This window comes from Dreissena polymorpha, chromosome 12 (assembly GCF_020536995.1).
Source record: "Dreissena polymorpha isolate Duluth1 chromosome 12, UMN_Dpol_1.0, whole genome shotgun sequence".
Taxonomy (NCBI): Eukaryota; Metazoa; Mollusca; class Bivalvia; order Myida; family Dreissenidae; genus Dreissena; species Dreissena polymorpha.
Genome location: NC_068366.1, coordinates 33822206 through 33838371, shown reverse-complemented (window position 1 = coordinate 33838371; position 16166 = coordinate 33822206). Strand labels below are relative to the sequence as shown.

The 16166-nt window shown below is 33.8% G+C and overlaps 1 protein-coding gene across 6 annotated transcripts in view; it reads right to left on the bottom strand.

Annotated features, from left to right (window-relative positions):
• Positions 1-16166, bottom strand: part of LOC127853683 (uncharacterized) — a 171132-nt gene that overhangs the window by 21644 nt on the left and 133322 nt on the right. For all 6 annotated transcript variants that reach the window (XM_052388397.1, XM_052388396.1, XM_052388398.1 and 3 more), the window contains 5 exons: positions 12965-13061; positions 11048-11112; positions 8645-8836; positions 7845-7920; positions 3841-3918 (listed from right to left, as the gene is read on the bottom strand). In XM_052388397.1, coding sequence (XP_052244357.1) covers positions 3841-3918; positions 7845-7920; positions 8645-8836; positions 11048-11112; positions 12965-13061 — 508 coding nt within the window. The remainder of the gene's footprint in view (positions 1-3840; positions 3919-7844; positions 7921-8644; positions 8837-11047; positions 11113-12964; positions 13062-16166) is intronic.

Genomic DNA, 16166 nt, shown 5'->3' with positions numbered 1-16166 from the left:
ATGTAGATACACCAGATGATGATGATTATGATGATGACTGTGGTAGTGGTGGTGGTGATGATGATGATAATGATGATGATCAAGTGAGAAGATGAGTTGGCTAAGTACGCTGATAAGTTAATTAGTTATTATGAAAACCTTCCTCCTATAAAACTAAATAGAGACCCTTATGATGCTCGTGCTCTGAACATACAAAACAAAGTGGAACTTAAATCTTCCCATGTGGAATGAAAATATTATTTCACTGAAAAATCAATAATGTGAAATGCATAGCCTGTTCAAATAATGCCAAAGCACTGCTATAATTTTACTGTTAGTCATCTTGTTTTCTTTCATTGACCACCACACGACATGTTACTGTGAAACAAAACACGTCACCAGGAAACAATAAAATAATAATGTACGCACTTTGCAATCCATGGTCAATTCATGATTGTCATTAAAAAAAGCACATAAAACTAAAATATCTGTGTGTGGTATTCAAAACTGTGTGGGTAACAAAAGGTGTGTGGACAAAAGGATGATTACTATAATTGTTGTTTACAAAAGCTGTTTCAACTTTAAGGACTGTCCAGTGTCCAGCTACAGTTTTAAAATTGTTCAATGGTGGTTGGGGTAAAACATTGCAAATTAACTAAGGATTGGCAAAATCTTTAAAAAGCTATGAAACATTAAATCACATCGTAAGAAATGTTTATATTTGATAACATGAAGGAATTTGAAAAATTAATAATAACAATAAATAATGAGCCGACTGTCACGTTGCATTCTTTATCTCTGAAATTCATGTACTTGAATCTTTGTTAACACATATACAAAACATTATCAAATGTTAATGAACCTATTATGATGTGAAAATGACATATATGAGACAGACCACACGCAAAAAGAGTCCTACTGGTTAAAGTCAAAGCCAGACTGGCTTATCACGATAATGTGGATTGTTGAAAGATAGGTTGTTTTGCCTTTCAATAGATAAATTATGTTAAATAACTTAGCATAATTACATTTTGGCGTTCAAACATGGACATCTTGAATTATGTATTAGTAACTTAATAGAGAACAGATTTCTTTTTTTCAAATTCAAAAAGGCATCCTCAAAACCTGAATTACAATAACAGTTTTCAGTTAGTACACACTTCAGTGAATGTCTTAAAACCATTTAATTATTCAAGACAGTGAATAACTTAAATGCTTTTATGGTAAATCATGTTTTGCTACATTATTGATGACCAGCATGTCAAATGCTAAATAACATTTCTGATTTTGATTGATGATTAATAAAAAGACATCTTATTTATTTAAAACAAAAGCACCGCATAACGGGTGCTACGCTCGGCTACGGGTGCAGTTTTGAATAAATGAAAGCTTGTCAGAATTTTTTTTTTTAGAGGTCACAGTGACCTTGACCTTTGACCTGTAAACCCCAAAATGGGTGTGGCATGTAGAACTCATCAAGGTGCATCTACATATTAAGTTTCAAAGTTGTAGGTGGAAGCACTTTGATTTTAGAGCCAATGTTAAGGTTTTAGCACGATGCAGACGGCAGACGGAGGACGACACGAAGAGCTGGCTATGACAATACCTCGGGTTTTCTCCGAAAACGTCGAGCTAAATATCATAGTCAGATGTGTTATTTTGCTCAATGTGTGAACACTATACACATTTTAAAATCTATTTTTCCAATACATGTGAACAATTCCCTTGAAAAGAACTTACAAGCCAAAACAGGCTCTAAAAAAAATCACATCACCAATAAAAGATGATTATCACATTCTTTGTTTAAGCAATTTCACAACACAATATTTAATCAATAAACCAAAAACCAGGATAGCAAATTAAATTTGATAGTCAAGTTACTACAAAAATGTAGCTACTTGCTGCATATATTATGTTGCAGTCATTTTACATTTACTGCTTATTCACTTTTTTCATGGTAATTTGACCTAGTTACCTAGTTTATTACCTCACATGGCCAAGTTTTTTCAGATACCATTGGGAAAATATTCTGAGCATGTTTTATGAACATTGGGCGTTTATAGCTCTAGACTGTTAATACACTTTTTCTTTAATTTAAAATTGTGACCTAGTTTTTGATTCAACATGACCCAGTTTCAACCTCGGCTGATATATCATTTGCACAAATGTTCTTACCAAGTTTCATGACGATTGGGCAATAAATGTGACATGGGGCAACTCCTACAGTACTGATATGGGGAATGTTAACGGGGTCTACTTGCTTTCATCAACATCTGTCACTTAAGTTTCACATATTGCGACACGAAATGTTACGACTGCCAATAGTTTGTTTACATATTGTTGTCACCAGATGACTACTCATACAGTTGTTTGTGTCAAACTATGCAAACAAACAGTGAATATGTACTACATGACTGACTGTAAAGTTATTGTTACTGACAAGCATGTTTTGAAATCTTAAAAGGCTGAAGATGTTGTTGTTTTTAGGGGTGACATTGATGGAGACTTCATTTCTTGAATCTGACAGGCAAATAAACAGTTTTCAACCTTAAAATGAATAATGTTTTCAAGGAAAAAACTAATGAACTGTAAATGTTTACATGAAATGGAACTTATTGCAATTAAACTGGCATGTTTGACAATAAATTATTTTTGTAATCTCATACAAGCGGATACAATAAATCATTTATAACACAAAAAACACTAATTGATTAAGTGAAATTAACAACAAAACTTCATATCCTTAATTCTTCGTAAATGCCAGATGCACTGATTGAAGTTTACAATAAATCATTATAAAGATACCTTGTAAGACCTGCCTAATTAAATCACCAGTTGATTAATAACATCAATATTATGATTATTTATCATTAACATAAGATATACTTGTACAGTTGAGTTCTGTAAACAGTGCACAGAGATAACACACTGAATCATCTTGTTTACTTCGATCTCTTTTCATGACATAACACTGCTCACTATTATGATTACGAAGGCGACTCTGATTATAAATGATGATACTCAAAATTGATTATTGATAATGATGATGATAATGATGAACATGATGACAAGGGCACTGACAATGATGATGACAAGGGCACTGACGATGATGACCAGGACAATGATGATTACCATGATTATTATTATTAGTAGTAGTAGTAGTATCATCAGCTAAGTTGGTAGACCACTGGACTACAAATCAGAGGGTCATGGGTTCATTCCCTGGTCAGGGGACATAACTTGTGTGGGTTCAATCCCTGGTCAGGGGACATAACTTGTGTGGGTTCAATCCCTGGTCAGGGGACATAACTTGTGTGGGTTCAATCCCCGGTCAGGGGACATAACTTGTGTGGGTTCAATCCCTGGTCAGGGGACATAACTTGTGTGGGTAGTGGTCATGTAATCATGATGCAAGCAGGGTAGTTTTCTGAATGACCGGAAGAAGTACTTAGTTCTGGTAGACCAGCTTACCCGGGAAAAAATTTAGATGGTTAACTGACCACTGTGCTATGACACAAATACTGTTGTAAATGTAAACTTATCAAAACAAGCAAATTCGTTGAATTTATATCCCCCGCCAATATGCTTCTGGACACAATAGTGTTATATTTGACACTCAAAAAAGCATTTTTTCAAGATACAAAGGGCCATAACTCCGTTATTAACAGATGGTGTACAATGCCATTTGGCGTGCATCATCCTCTTATCCATATATATACTCATACCAAGTTTCAATGAAATCCGCCAAAGCACTTTTAAGATATGGCTCCGGACACAAAAGTGCCAGACAGACGGACGGAAAGACGGACAGACAACGCCAAAACAATATCCATCCGCCTATGGCTGGGATAACAAACTTACAGGAATGGAGAGTTGCTGTAGGCACTGTGCAATAACTGTCTGTACATCTGTAGTCCTCTCAACATCTATGTGACATGTCTGCAAATGAGAAAACTATCATATGACACTGAGCCTCGATCTGGGAAAACGGGGCTTAATGCATGTGCAGTACACACAGGTTAATCAGGGTCGACACAAAATTAATGGATTTTTTTAAAGAAAGTCTCTTCAACTGTAAATCCAAATTAAGTGGAAAGTGACATCCCTAAACAGCCCATGCAGACACTTTACACACATACATAAGCCCCGTTTTCCTGTAAAACAAGGGATAGCCTTCTTGTATTTGAATAAGGTCAAGGTCAAAGGGAGGTAAGGTGACAGAGATTTTTTGCCCAATTGGGAAAAGTGCTGGTACCAGCTCAATTGGGGAAAAATGTGCGGGAAAACCCCTGAAATTAGGAAAATTCACGTTGTGAAGTCTTCATATTGGGAAATTGATTTACATGTACTTGATTTGTTGCTGCAAGATACTTAAAATTTGATAACTTAGTGTTGTCAATTTGTAAATATGATATTTACTTTAGTTGAAGACATAGAGCTGCATTATAAAGGGAAACTAACTTATATAAAAAAATTAAAAATGTTTTGTTTTTTTTAACCTTTCAACTGGGAATTTTTTGGACAGCAATTGGGGAAATTTGTAGTTTTTTCCTAATTGGGAAAGTGCCGTTTTCCAGTACTTTATAAAGAAGGAAAAAAATCGATTGGTGCATGATAAGCGAGAATTTGGAATGGAAATTATTTTTATGATCAGAAAATCCTGTTTTTGTGACACCAGGTACAAGGAATATCCTTTTATTAAACAATGAAAGCATGTTTTTCTTACCATAAACATGTCTGCTTTTTTAAAGTTACATAAATGGAAGGCAATCCACCAAGAATGCAACAGCAAGTATTAAGTGGAGATTTAAATACGGATTATATAAATGATATTACAAAATACCAAACCCTAAAATATTAATACAGGCGTGAACAAATGTACAGCATTCGGTCATTAACAGTTTTGACATATTTAGTACACCACAAATCGGTTAAGCAAATAATTGCAACTCATGGAATCAGTCATCCATACATAGCAAATCTTTTGACATGCATATGAATGGGTAAATAATCATAGGAAGCTTGCTTATCAAGATGTGGAAACAAATTTAATTCATATTAATCAAAGGTATGTTATCTTTCAACTAATGACACAATTTACTTCATATTAAGCAAAAGTATTTTTACATACAGCACATTTATTACAGGGCCTTTTTCGGCGGAGCTGACTACGTTAGCTTTTCACCTTACGTGACCTTTGTTAGCGTCCAATAGAATTCAAATAAAACTTCCCGCGGCCAAGTACAGATGAATACACTTCATTGACAGCATTAGCTGATTTGATAATACCACTAGAACATTGGAAACATGTCCGCTTCTTTGTAACACTGTTTTACTGCGTGTTCAGCATGAAACAGTTTTATCTCTAATAAAAAGGCTTAATAGATAGATCAGTTTTACACTTAATTCTGGACATCAATACAGTTTGTGCGTGCACCTTTTATTTTCAGAGGATTGCCAGGGCGAGAACGTTGTGTACTTAAAGGCCATGTTCTCATATTTAGTACTGACTTCCATATTCCTGTCAACATGTTATATGTAAAAGTATAAAGAGCAGTGGAAACGATGCCTCACTTTAATGCATTGCATTTCAACCCGCAAGGAATAAGGGGTCAGTTCGCGGCTAGTGTGTTTGAATGTCAGAGTTTATATACAGGTCAGACCTTATGTGCTGATCGGATTTCGCGGTCAGTAAAATAATAGTTATATAATAAAGACACTATAGCGTGAACTAGGTGAACTAGAATTTTCTTTACCAGAAAGATGTTAAATGAAGATATCCAGCGATATTATTATGGCATGTCAATAATAGATTCTTAATGTGTTTTCAACAATACCATGATAAATATTATTTTTAATTAATTAACAAGAATTAGTCCATCATATTTACTAATGTATTATTGCATCATATTGACTAATGTATTAAGTATAAGCGCGATGATTCTCGATACTGTTAATAATCGAATCAAATAGCAATGCCCGATAAACCACTAAAACAGGTTTGTTCGAAGAACGCCCGTATACATATTTAAAATATGTATGGAGACTTCGCGTGTGGCCGGTTGACTTTGGTTTTCTGTTTTGTATCTATAGGTTTATGACCAGCAATATGTAATAATGTAAAATAAGCCGCGAAAAACTCCGCGTAACATCCCGTACTGCGTGTGATGCAGCTAAAAACTGCACAGAAAAAGATATTAGCTATACTTGATCTCATTCATTTAAATCTTTACCTTCCATAAACTCCAACCACAATCAACGCCGCATATCTTTTTTAAAGATATTTCTTGTTTTAATTTACTGGGTTATTACTTTTTGTTGACATTTAGCAATAGTATGACAAACTGTTACTTACAACTGATAAAAATATCAAGCCTTTTAAACAAAGTTTACAATTTGATGCCTTCACAAAATCAGAATCAACGGGCAAAGTCATTTATATAGTCACATTGTTGTACTTAATATTTGGCCATAAATTAATTTCAAGGTATCAACTTCAAAATATTTTATGGTCAAAACGTTTTTGGGTAAAAACTAAACAAATGATACTTAATTCAATAGCCATAAGTTAAAGCCAGCATTTTGATAATGCACTATAAAAATGTCATTCTAAGAGTATGCATGCATGATAATTTCAATAAATAACATATAAATATGCAAATTTATGACACACTTTCAAGATGCCAATAAACATATTACATCTACTACAACAGATAAATAACAACCAAAACCTAAGATTAAATGCTGAATATAAATGCAAATAATGATGTACACATGCTCAATGTAATCTCTTATTATCATTTAGGTCACCATATCACAGCATGGGGCATTACATGTATATTGCAATAAAAGAGACCTGTTAGTGTCACACTTGCACTGCAAGTTTATATGTACCGTATTTTACCACGTATAGCGCGCGGTTTTTTACCTCCAAATTTCAAAATAAAAATTCGGTGAGCGTAATACATTGACAACGCTTTCCTGGTTGCTAAATTGCAAAAAATCCATTTCGAAATCGTAAATCTACACAATTGCCGCCATTTTTTTTATTGCAGAAAAACTACACCCTACAATGTTATAGACTGAAGCCGTTGTCGAAACAACAAATAGCGGGAAAGGGTAGGTATGAGCGGGGTAGTAACAGTTTTGAATTAAAAGATGAAAAAATTGTCTTTGTTGGTGTTTTCACGCTTCTTCATTGATCGAAGGAGTAGTGTTTCGCAGGTTGAGGTAGGTGTGAATGGGGTCTTTGCACTTCGTAATTGACATCTTTCATCTAGCAATGTACGAACTAACTTGTTGAGTATTTTGAGACGCTAATTGGCTATCTGGGAAGACCTGACCAAGAAAACTTCAGACACGGATGAAGAGGATGAGGACACAACAGAAGACTACTATGAGGAATCGACAACCGGGATGACCAACGAGGACATGAGGAAGTTTTTCGACAGCGACAACGACACCGATGATGAAGATTTCGAAGGATTCGACGCATCAGACATCGACAGACGACCACTATAGACAACGCCTAGCCCATCACGATGACGACAATGGCCCTTTTTAGGGCCACCATATTCTCAAGAGAATAATCTTAAAAATTGTCGAAAATATAGTGCTATGCAACCCATGCTCCAGATCCTTTAAACGCTCCCTTCTTTAAAACACAAAATTAAGCGCCCATAAGAATGGCGGCTATTTTCGGCCCGATTGCAGGCTTTTTAGTCTTGAATTCTTGTTTTTCCCCATTTTGGTTTTAAAAAATCGCATGCGCGTTATACATGGGAGCGCGCTATACGTGGTAAAATACGGTAGTACAATGATTAAATGGTAGCAGAATGGCATTAAACATAAGACAGTGTTCTTACCTTTTCATTCTTTTTATGATGAACCTCAAGTGGCAATGTTTCTGGTTTAAGTTTTGACCGTTCTTCTTCTATTTGTCTACAAAAATATATATAAATAATTGCATTAATTTGTTGATTGGTTATCATTTTTCTTGATAGAATTGCATAGGATTGCATAGGAAAAAATTTAAATGATTAATATTTCACATATCTAGTGTTTGTTTTGAAGTGTTAATAATGTGTATTGACAGCACTTTTCAAATTTCTATAAATCATTAAAATCATTTTTTGGGCAATTATGTTTAAGAAAACAAACATTCTGACATATGAACAAATCCTTTCTTGCAATAATATTGTTTGTTCAAGTGACGATAATATGAATAAAATTTCAGAATTGTATGGCATTCATTCTGTTAACTTGTTGGTATCATGAATGAACTGAGGTACAGGGTCTCTTACGATCAAATTAAAAATGTGGCATGTCATTGTTTGCACTGTTTAAATATTGTGCAGACATTCTTAGCAGATTTCTCAACATTTCGCCCCATGAACATATTCAATAATTTAAACGAATCTAAAAAGAAGATACAATACCTCTTAGGAATGAAAATCAATCTGCAAGGTTTTTAAATTAAGTTTTGCGTTATTGTTTTTTTTACTGTAAAAAAAGCCTTTTCAGAAGAATGAAAACCAGCTAGGCTATACATGTTCACCCATAGCTTTTATTGCGAATTTGCTGAACCAACACTCAGCATATGTGCATTTAGGCAGTTATCTCCCCCAGAAAACCTGAATTTATTTTTAATTCTTCATTTACTTACTCTTTGAACTTGACGAGCCACGTGTCCTTGAGTTCGACACTTTGGAACGTCGCCACGTAGTTTGTTGTAGGCCAGCCAATCACAAACGAGTGTTCCTGAGTGAGGGTCAGCTCCGTCACCTCGTCAATGCAGTAGGCGACCCACAGCTCTCCCAACGGTAATCTGTGCTTCAGCTTAAACTTTGTGTTTGACCTAAAAATGCAAATTATATATTGTAATATTTTTTCATATCAAACCTCTGCATACATAAATAATAATGACAACATTAAAGTGATTTAAAGAATAAAGCTGCCAACCGGTCCATACATCTGTCATCTGCCATATAGAAGTTCCATTTCACAGAGAGATTAAATTAATTAGTTGTATTCCCAACCAAACCAAGGCACAATAATAAATATAGCTGAAAAGCATGTAGGAGGAAATGAAGGAATATTAATGGTAACATGTGAGTGCTGAAATTCATTACAAGACAAAATTACATTATTTATCATTTAATATTACACGTCCAAATTATAATGTTTTATAACAGTATCAGCATGTTAGAGTTTAAATATGTATTATAATACTTAATGCTATTTTGATATGAGAGTAGTTCAAAATATCAATGTATTTTCAAGCCTGCAATTATACCTACATCGGCCACAAAAACACTAGAGGTTATTACCACAATAGCCACATGCGAAGCGATGGCACATTTTATAAGCTATGTGGAAATAAAAGCAAATTCCTGTGGTTAATATATTTTACATTCAACCCTTTGGTCTTTAAATAAGCTGGTGGAAAAAAAACACACACTTTGCAATATTAAATGAATGGGACTGGTATAGAGTACTTTGTTGAAGTGTTTTGAATAAACAACGTATTATAAAAAGATGAATGAAAGAGCACTAAGCTTTTGATAAGATTCTAATGTAAATAAGTAGCAAGGAAATAATAAATGATTTATATTTCCAAATAACAGTTATATATCAACATATTAATGGTTGCATGAGGAAGTAGTGTATTGTTTTGACATTTCTTTTTGATAAACGGAATAAAGTTTCACGCTCAACCCTTTAAAACATTAATCTCAACACCACATATACAATAATGTATGGTTATATATAAACACGTCAGCCCTTTTTTATTAATGAAATACCACATTGGTAATGCTCAGTCATTCATCTATGACATTGGTCAATGAATGGAGAAATAGTGCCATAAAAATGATAACTAATGACACTAATGGTGTCTCCCAAGTTGTGAACTTTTTTAAGCTATCTTTAAAACGTGACAAATTATGTAAAATCATCATACCTTTATCATTCATTAAAAGACTTATTTGAATTCAATGACACTTAAGCACAACTATATGATGCTTATTTGTGAAATATTTTGCAACCTAACTGGCAAACGTTTTTTAATTTCTAAATTGAAGATTTTTTACACAAATATTTCATCTATTTATCAGAAAAAAACATTAAATCAGAATATGTGGTTCATGCTTATCATCAAATAGATTGAATTAGCTTTCAACAGTCAGCAAAAAACAAGAAACATTATAACGGTTTGGAAAAACTTATTCTTTGACTTAAACAATCTAACTGAAGAAAGGTTGAATACGAACAGAAGCCTCATTTTTTAATGTTTGCACCCAGTAAAGATTTTATAAAATAATCTGATTAAAAAATTCAAACAGTTGATAACTGCAGACAACTTCCTTTATGAGCAGAATAAAACACATTGAAAATAACTTAAGTATTTGTATTTTTGTAAGATCTAAATTAGGGAGGGGGATTTTTGGCACTTTTGCGTGACACCACTAGCATCTGCTTAGCAACACTTACTTTCATATCTTAACACTTCCTATTGTCAGACACACTAAATAGTGTACAGCAACAAATACTTTGCTGGACAACATTAACATACTTTTGCACACACAAAATTTTCTATTGCATAGCAAAACCTACTTCTTGTGGACAGCACTAACAACTGCACAGCAAAATTAACTTATTTGAACAACAATAACCAATGAAATTCCTTTTGCCAAACAACACTTACCATGGTATAGCAACACTTCCTTTGCAAGAAAACACAATTGCATAGCAACATTTCTTTTTGCTAGACAAGATTTAACCCATTTATGCCTAGTGTCTAGAAAAAAGGCCTTGGCAAGCAGCGTAGACCCAGATGAGACGCCCCATGATGCCGCGTCTCATCTGGGTCTGCACTGTTTGCTTAAAGGAATTTCTGTAAGAAATATTCTTAATATAGAAATAAATATACTAGACATCCCTAATTTTGGAAATAAATTGATCCAATTTAGAAGGATGGAAGAGTCCACTAGGCATAAATGGGTTAAACTCCCATAGCAACACTTTCTCTAATGCCAGACAATACTACTTAACACCTAGCAACTCTTACTTTTGCTTTGCTACTAGGAGAAGGTCGCTGAATAAGAACATGTATCGATCTTGCGTCTGCATACCCTGAAAATCGTAAGGGATAAAATAAACACCAAAAGTTATTGCAGGAAATTCGGCAGAAACACAAGATTAAGTTCAAAACAGTAAGCTTTTAGTTTTTATGAATTATAAATATATTTAGCTAATGTATTAGAATATGCTTGAACTTTTTTTCAAACGAAAAATAAGCCTATTACAAAAATGCAGGTTCAATGACTTAGATTTTGCACACGTGAAACTTGCATCACGTGAAATATGTACAAAAAAATGAAGGTTCAATGATTTTGCACACGTGAAACTTAATCATGTGAAATACGTATAAAAATTCAGGATCAATGACTTCGATTTCGCACATTTGAATCTTATATCACATGAAATATGTAACATGTTGTCCTCGTTAAGCAACCAGTAGCATTCTGATAGAGATTATAAAAGTGGTAAAGAGGTTCAAATCAAGTTCAACAATTTGACCGCATTAAAAAATATCACCATTAAAGTTCATATTGTAAATGCTCAGATACAAAATAGCAATCCAGGTCATGGACATTTTTAAACTGTTGTCCATATTAACAAATGAAATGTTCAAACAATAGTCTCATAGCTACCCCATTTAGTTTAATTTGAACATTGATATAAACTAGTGGTAAAAAATAAAACTGTACTTTAATAGCCTATTCTTTGATATCAATTTCATTGACCAGCATCTGAATTGCAACAAAATAAATAAATAATAGTCCAACATAAGAATATTACACCTTTTTTAGGTTGTTACCATTCCAAGAAACCTAAAAAATGAGCAAATAACAGGTAAGTATTGAAAGGGTGTCAAATTGTCTCCCCTGCTCAAATTGGACACTAAAATTTCCTGAATTGAGTGATAATGATATCTAAACTTTTGGCCCTATTGGACGACTGCATAATTTAAGATCAGTCAGCGTCTTAAATTTGTATCACACTTGTCAGAAACGCTTGTCAGCTTGTGATGTGATCAGACATGATGTTGATGTGTTGATAATACTGCTCATAACTTACATGCCCATGGTGGTCAATACCAGCAAAATATCATTGCAGCTTGATAGTCAATTTAACCCTTTGCATGCTGGGAAATTTGTCGTCTGCTAAAATGTTGTCTGCTGAATTTCAAAAATTAGCATTTTCTTCAATTTTTTCAAAGAATATTATCAGAATAGCAAACAGTTTGGATCCTGATGAGACGCCACGTTCTGTGGCGTCTCATCTGGATCCAAACTGTTTGCAAAGGCCTTCAAAATTCGGTTCCCGCACTGAAAGGGTTAAATAATTTGAGGAAAATAATATCTCTCTGAGAAAAATAATATTGTGTTAGGGGTTACTTTGACAAACTTACAATTTAGGGCAACTTGAAATTATGGGATTTTGACAGCTGGTATTAAACAATCAGGGCAAGTTGCTTTAAACAGACTTACAAGTACACCCCTTTATTATCATTACTACAACATTTCACATATTCCAGAAAATAAAACTGAAACACATATGCAAGTAGCTATTGAATTATCTTATAATAGTTCAGTAAAACCAAAAATGTAGGATTTGTATGTTACAACTTTAAATTATTAAACAAGAAAACCCACCATTACTGGCACTTAAAACTGCTGCATTTATTCAAGGTTAAGCTACACATTTTTTTGTTTTTTAATAACTGACCACTTTTTTTAACTTGCACAACACTGCTGCAGACTTATAAAATACTTTTTATGCCAATTAATAACTGCCATGTTTCCAAAAGGGCTGTAGGAATCGAGGGCGTTTCAATAAGACTTGTTATTGCAATGCAATCAAACTTCAATGAATAGGTTTAATTAAATTAAAAGGTTTTCAGTTAGCAAGAGTTACTTGCCCTTGAGAACTCGACATTGCCCTCCATGAGGTACTGTCGGTTGAAGTTGTTGTACTGGAATATCTCCGGATCCTTCTTACCCATGCTGTTACTGGACCTGCAGTCAAACATAGTAGAATCATACCAAGTGTTTTGATAATTTGGATATTTTGTCGTTTTCAACTGATTGTCAGTCATATGATGGCGGTCATTTAACTTCATCAAATTTTCTTTGGTAAGCTGGTGCACTAGTATTAACCCTCTACAACTTAGATATGTATTTTAACCCTTTATACCACTTAGATACGTATTTTGACGCATTTATAGTCCCTATGAAATTACATTCCCTATGAAAGTTAAAGTTAAATAAATACCTTTCTTACTGGATTCAAGTTTTAAAGGCTTCATTTCCAACCCTAAGATACTGATGAGCAGAAGACAGCATAAAACCTGAACAGACTGCGAGTTACTCGCATGCTGTTCTGGTTTTATGCTGTTTGCACATAGATATTTTCACTTAGCTTCTAAGTGGAAAAGGAGTATAAAAAGCACATACTTATGCCATTAACACAACAGTTTACTGTCCTACTTATGTGCAGTCTGGCTATTCTGGGATATAACTATACATGTATGCACTTATGGAAATTTTCTTTGAAAAGAAGTTTCATCAACACCAAAATTGGTGTCTAGAAGGAAAGCATCATACCAGATTATGTTGTGCAGCTCCAAGACGATTCTTTATGCACATGCAGTAGGACCTGAGTTTTCCCAGAGCCAGTGGCTCATTTATAATTTACCATGATGTACATGGCCATAAGCTTATACATACATTTTCCACATTTAATAACACATAATTTATGTTGTAAAATTTGCACAAACATATATTAACACCTAAACATTATCACGTTAACTATTGCCTCATGCTGTAAAAATACTGCAAACATGTTATTTCATCAACAAAATACTTTAAAAAAAACATTTTTTAAGACAACATCTGTTTCACTTCATATTATTCATGTAAAATTTATGCATACCGAATATTGTCGCTTCAACTAAATTATGCAACCATTTGTCAAAGTTGACATTCCACTAAATATTTTGCTATTTGTTTACATGGTTGATAGCAAATATTATACAGTATCAAGTTTTACCTATTTCAATATTATGTGACTTATTTTGTACTTCTATTTTTTTTAATTTAAGTACACCAGTCCTGGTGTCTGACATTAAATAAAACAGAAATATCCACACAAAAGTAGGAAAAATTAAAGCATTAAAGCTCTTTTTCAAAATGCCATTCAGTTAATATTTTTACAGAACAATACACTGTTGGGCCCCAGAAGCCAGAGAACCCAGAGAAATCTTAACTTGTTCTGAGCATACTCCCATATATTATGCTCGATTTTGGTCATTGTCGGCTCGGGTACTACTTACATGTACCCCGGGTACTCAAATGTATACTTACATGTACCCCGGGAAGATAAACAATATTGTTTCACAGTACTCGTAAGCGTTTTACGACATGGGATTTGGGGCGGGAATACAACTTCGGTACGGTCTAATATGTACTGGGTACATGTAAGTATACTTAGGATTACCCGGGGTACATGTAAGTAGTACCAGAGCCGACATTGACCTATCAAGCATTAATGACCAAAATTGTCCACACACTGTCAATGAAATGGCTTGCATATCCTTGATTACACCTGATTTACTCTCTAAACGCTATGTCAAGACTTCAACATTAAACATATTTACTCTCAATAAAACGTGACACAAAAATTACCTCTATTAGGTAATTTAAAAATTAAATACACTTGTGGTTTTGAGAATCAGCGACGAAAAGTATGAATGGCAGAATTTTGTATGTTGTAAACATATAATTAATCAGAGTGCAGATTGTGGTTTTTCTTCAAATTTCATGTTTAATTAACCAAAATCAGACAAAAACGACATCATGACATGTAATGATTGTCCTTTAAAGGTTGTTTAATTATGTTTGGTCATATTTTTGGTCAAAATATGATACAGTAGACAGTAATTCTGACCAAAACATGGAATAATGAACATTCTGTGACCAAACCATGGCATAATGAACAGAAATAGACCAGAATGGAAAAATATACAGCATATCACAAGAACATGGCATTATGTAAACTATTTTGGCATTAACTTGGCATAATGAACTGTATATGACCAAAAACATGCATACTCTACAATATGTTACCAAAGCAAGGCTTTTTTTCCTGATTTGGAATATGGGCCTGGCCTTCTATTTTGAAGTAAAAAAATGTCAACAAAACTGAAAAAGGGGAAGAAATTTCCTAAAGCAAGCTTAAAATTTTGCAAAAATTGCATCATTAAGTGAACATAACATCCCACAAAGGACCAGAACATGGCATACAGGACAGTTGAGGACCATTTTGCACAACAATACAGATTGAAGCACAAACATCAAGAACATAGCGTTAAGTGCCAGTTTTATTGGACATTAGAATCTAGAGGCTGCAAATTTTAATGTCACACCTTAAGACATGATGCAGGCCATATATGACACACAATTGATCAAAATTGTTCTTTTTGGGAAAGCTTAATAGTGATGACCCTGTTACATCATTTTACCAAACACAAAGCACACATTTAAATGCCTTTAAATTACATGCCATTTTTCATTTAATTGTGTGGTGTCCTTATTGGTGGAGGACAAAATTAATGTACCAAATGATTAGCCTGCAGAGTTTAAGATTACTTCTGGTTTAATTATCAAATAGGTCACCATTTTATGCATGGTAACACTCTAAACTTTATGAGCTTTTTTCAACATGAAAAGAGTCATGTCGCAAAATGATACTTAAAGAATGCTACCCGCCCAGTGCTAAATACTCCCATCTTTATTGTTTGTAAGGAAGAAACACCCAGATTTGAATCACATACCCAGCCAGTCAGCCACTACTGTTTTGTTTGATAATCATGGATTATGTCAATTAATAGGCAAGAAATGTTTTCATGAATGAATTGGCAATCCTCAAATATATTTCCACTATCTAAATAAATATGTAAGTAGTAATTATGGTGATGTTATGTCAATGAAACCATTTCAACGGGGCAATTTTGAGTATTTGCTGAAATTATATTAGGTTCTTCATCAATAGCTATAAAACATATTAATTTCCCATTCATTTTGTCAATGACGCAAACAAACAAATGTCCCAATTGTTATGTA